We start from the raw sequence: 1,932 nt of genomic DNA on the forward strand, positions 1-1,932 counted from the left end.
CTTTAGAAACACTAGGCTCAATGATGTGCAGTTGTAAACATTTATTAAAACATTAAACAGTACATAAAGAACATTCTTATATTCAATTTAAATAAATACACGTTAGCAACTAACAATATTTAATAAATATGAGTAAATAAATAGCTTTCAAATAAAATCATATTTTAGTAGAGACATTGCAGTTCCAGGATTGTGCTGGTAAGACTTTCTCTTTACTTTGGATCTGCAAGAGAAACAGATAACAACCGCTCTGTTAGGACTATTATAATTTAATATTGGTACACATGTTATTATTTAATATGATTACAAACATGTGGTCACTGTAACTTACTGTATTTGCCGACTGTGTTGCAGCCCAGAGAGCTCATGGAGCCGATCCGGTCCATCCGCCGGCCGAAGCAGCTGGACGACTTCCTGGTCGAGTCGTTGCGGATGCTCTTCAGGTTCTTTGCTGAAAGAAACTCCCTGATTGCTACCTCATCCAGAGTTGGAGGGGGCTGTTGTCCGTCTGCCGCCTCCACTGTGCTCAGGCTCTCCAGGTTCCTCTCTGCAGTGACACTCTGCTCCACTTCGGAAACGGACTCCTCTAGTCTGCTAAGGAGCTCCTGAAACATCCACATATACACAGGTTATGCCATGTCTTGCATACTAGACAGAAACATTTCAAATTGAATTAAGGACATACATTCAAGGAAGGGCCTTCAAACAAAGATGTCAGCACCTTTAGACATAGTAATCGGAAGCAGATGTTAAGACCATTAGAAGCATTTGTGATATTCTTCTACAGGGTAATTGCCAAATATTCAAATTTTCAGCCCTTAATTCAATGTGGTTGACTCTACAACCGTAGAATTATTTGTCACGTTATCATGACACTTTCAGTTATTTGCTTAGAGCACATATTTAACTTCAGTAACTCATATCTGATGACATCAAAGTCCAATTATATCATATATGGTCCCAAGGGTCCAAATAATGTAGGATATGATGTGTATACATTACGATCTATAACTAAACATAAATCGGTTAAATAAAATGCAGTCTCTGCAAGTGTTGAAAGTGTTGTCCATGTTCCCTTGATCTCATACAAACTACCTCCCCAGGTTTCAGGATCAATCAGAGCCTCACCTTAAAGAAGTCTATGTCAGCGTCAGAGAGGCCGGGGTTGATGGGAGATGTGCAGAACAGCTGTAGGTTTAAGATGAGGAGGAAGCCACAGAGGGGAATGGAAGACAGACACATGTTTCCTGTGAGTTCCTGTTGATGGTATCAATGGATGAAAGATCTTGTTTTCCTGGAAGCTGTTTGGATGCTGGGCCAGCAGCAGTAGCTCTCACTTTTATACGGGAGCTTGGCACACAGAGGTATGCCAAGAATTGGACTGGCATTCCTGACACCTGCCTCTGATAACAGGAGCTGTCAGAAACTGCTCCTTTTAAAGCATTGTCCCTTAGATATGATGCATTCTTATGACATAGCTGCTTCCATTAGCTACTTTGTTTCAGAAACCCACTCCCACCCCCCCCCCCCCCTGCACACGGGACACTTTTGTCACTGAGCTACGGGAAGTAGTAAACCCACAGACAGTGTGACAGAGTTTCTAAATGGAGGGGTGTACGTGATTTGAATTTGAGAGATTGGCCTTCACTGGGAGGAACAATGCAGAGCCTCTCTATAGGCTCCTCAGGGGCAGATGAAGGGGAAAAAAAGGTTGGGAACCACTGGTCTATGGCGTACTGTGAACTCTGACCTTCCTGTAGCAGGAAGCAAGGACAATGTGAAACCTCACATAACATAGATATTGCAGTTTGTCTTTTCTGTGATAAGAAATACTACCCTGTGGTATGCTCCTACACACTCATTTAGGATGTATGATCTGGGGCCTCATTTATAAAGGGATATGCGCTCAAAAAATGGCGTACGCCAGTTTCT

General features: G+C 42.2%; 1 protein-coding gene across 1 annotated transcript; it reads right to left on the reverse strand.

The window, feature by feature from the left end:
- Window positions 1-212: 212 nt before the first annotated feature.
- On the reverse strand, window positions 213-1,242 carry nppb (natriuretic peptide B; the record flags this gene model as incomplete). The annotated part of the gene is made up of 3 exons (XM_079673752.1): window positions 213-223; window positions 332-605; window positions 1,129-1,242. The coding sequence occupies 3 exons, from the start codon at window positions 1,240-1,242 to the stop codon at window positions 213-215; spliced, it is 399 nt and encodes a 132-aa protein (XP_079529878.1).
- Window positions 1,243-1,932: the final 690 nt, after the last annotated feature.

This window comes from Notothenia rossii (assembly GCF_949606895.1).
Source record: "Notothenia rossii genome assembly, chromosome: 4".
Taxonomy (NCBI): domain Eukaryota; kingdom Metazoa; phylum Chordata; class Actinopteri; order Perciformes; family Nototheniidae; genus Notothenia; species Notothenia rossii.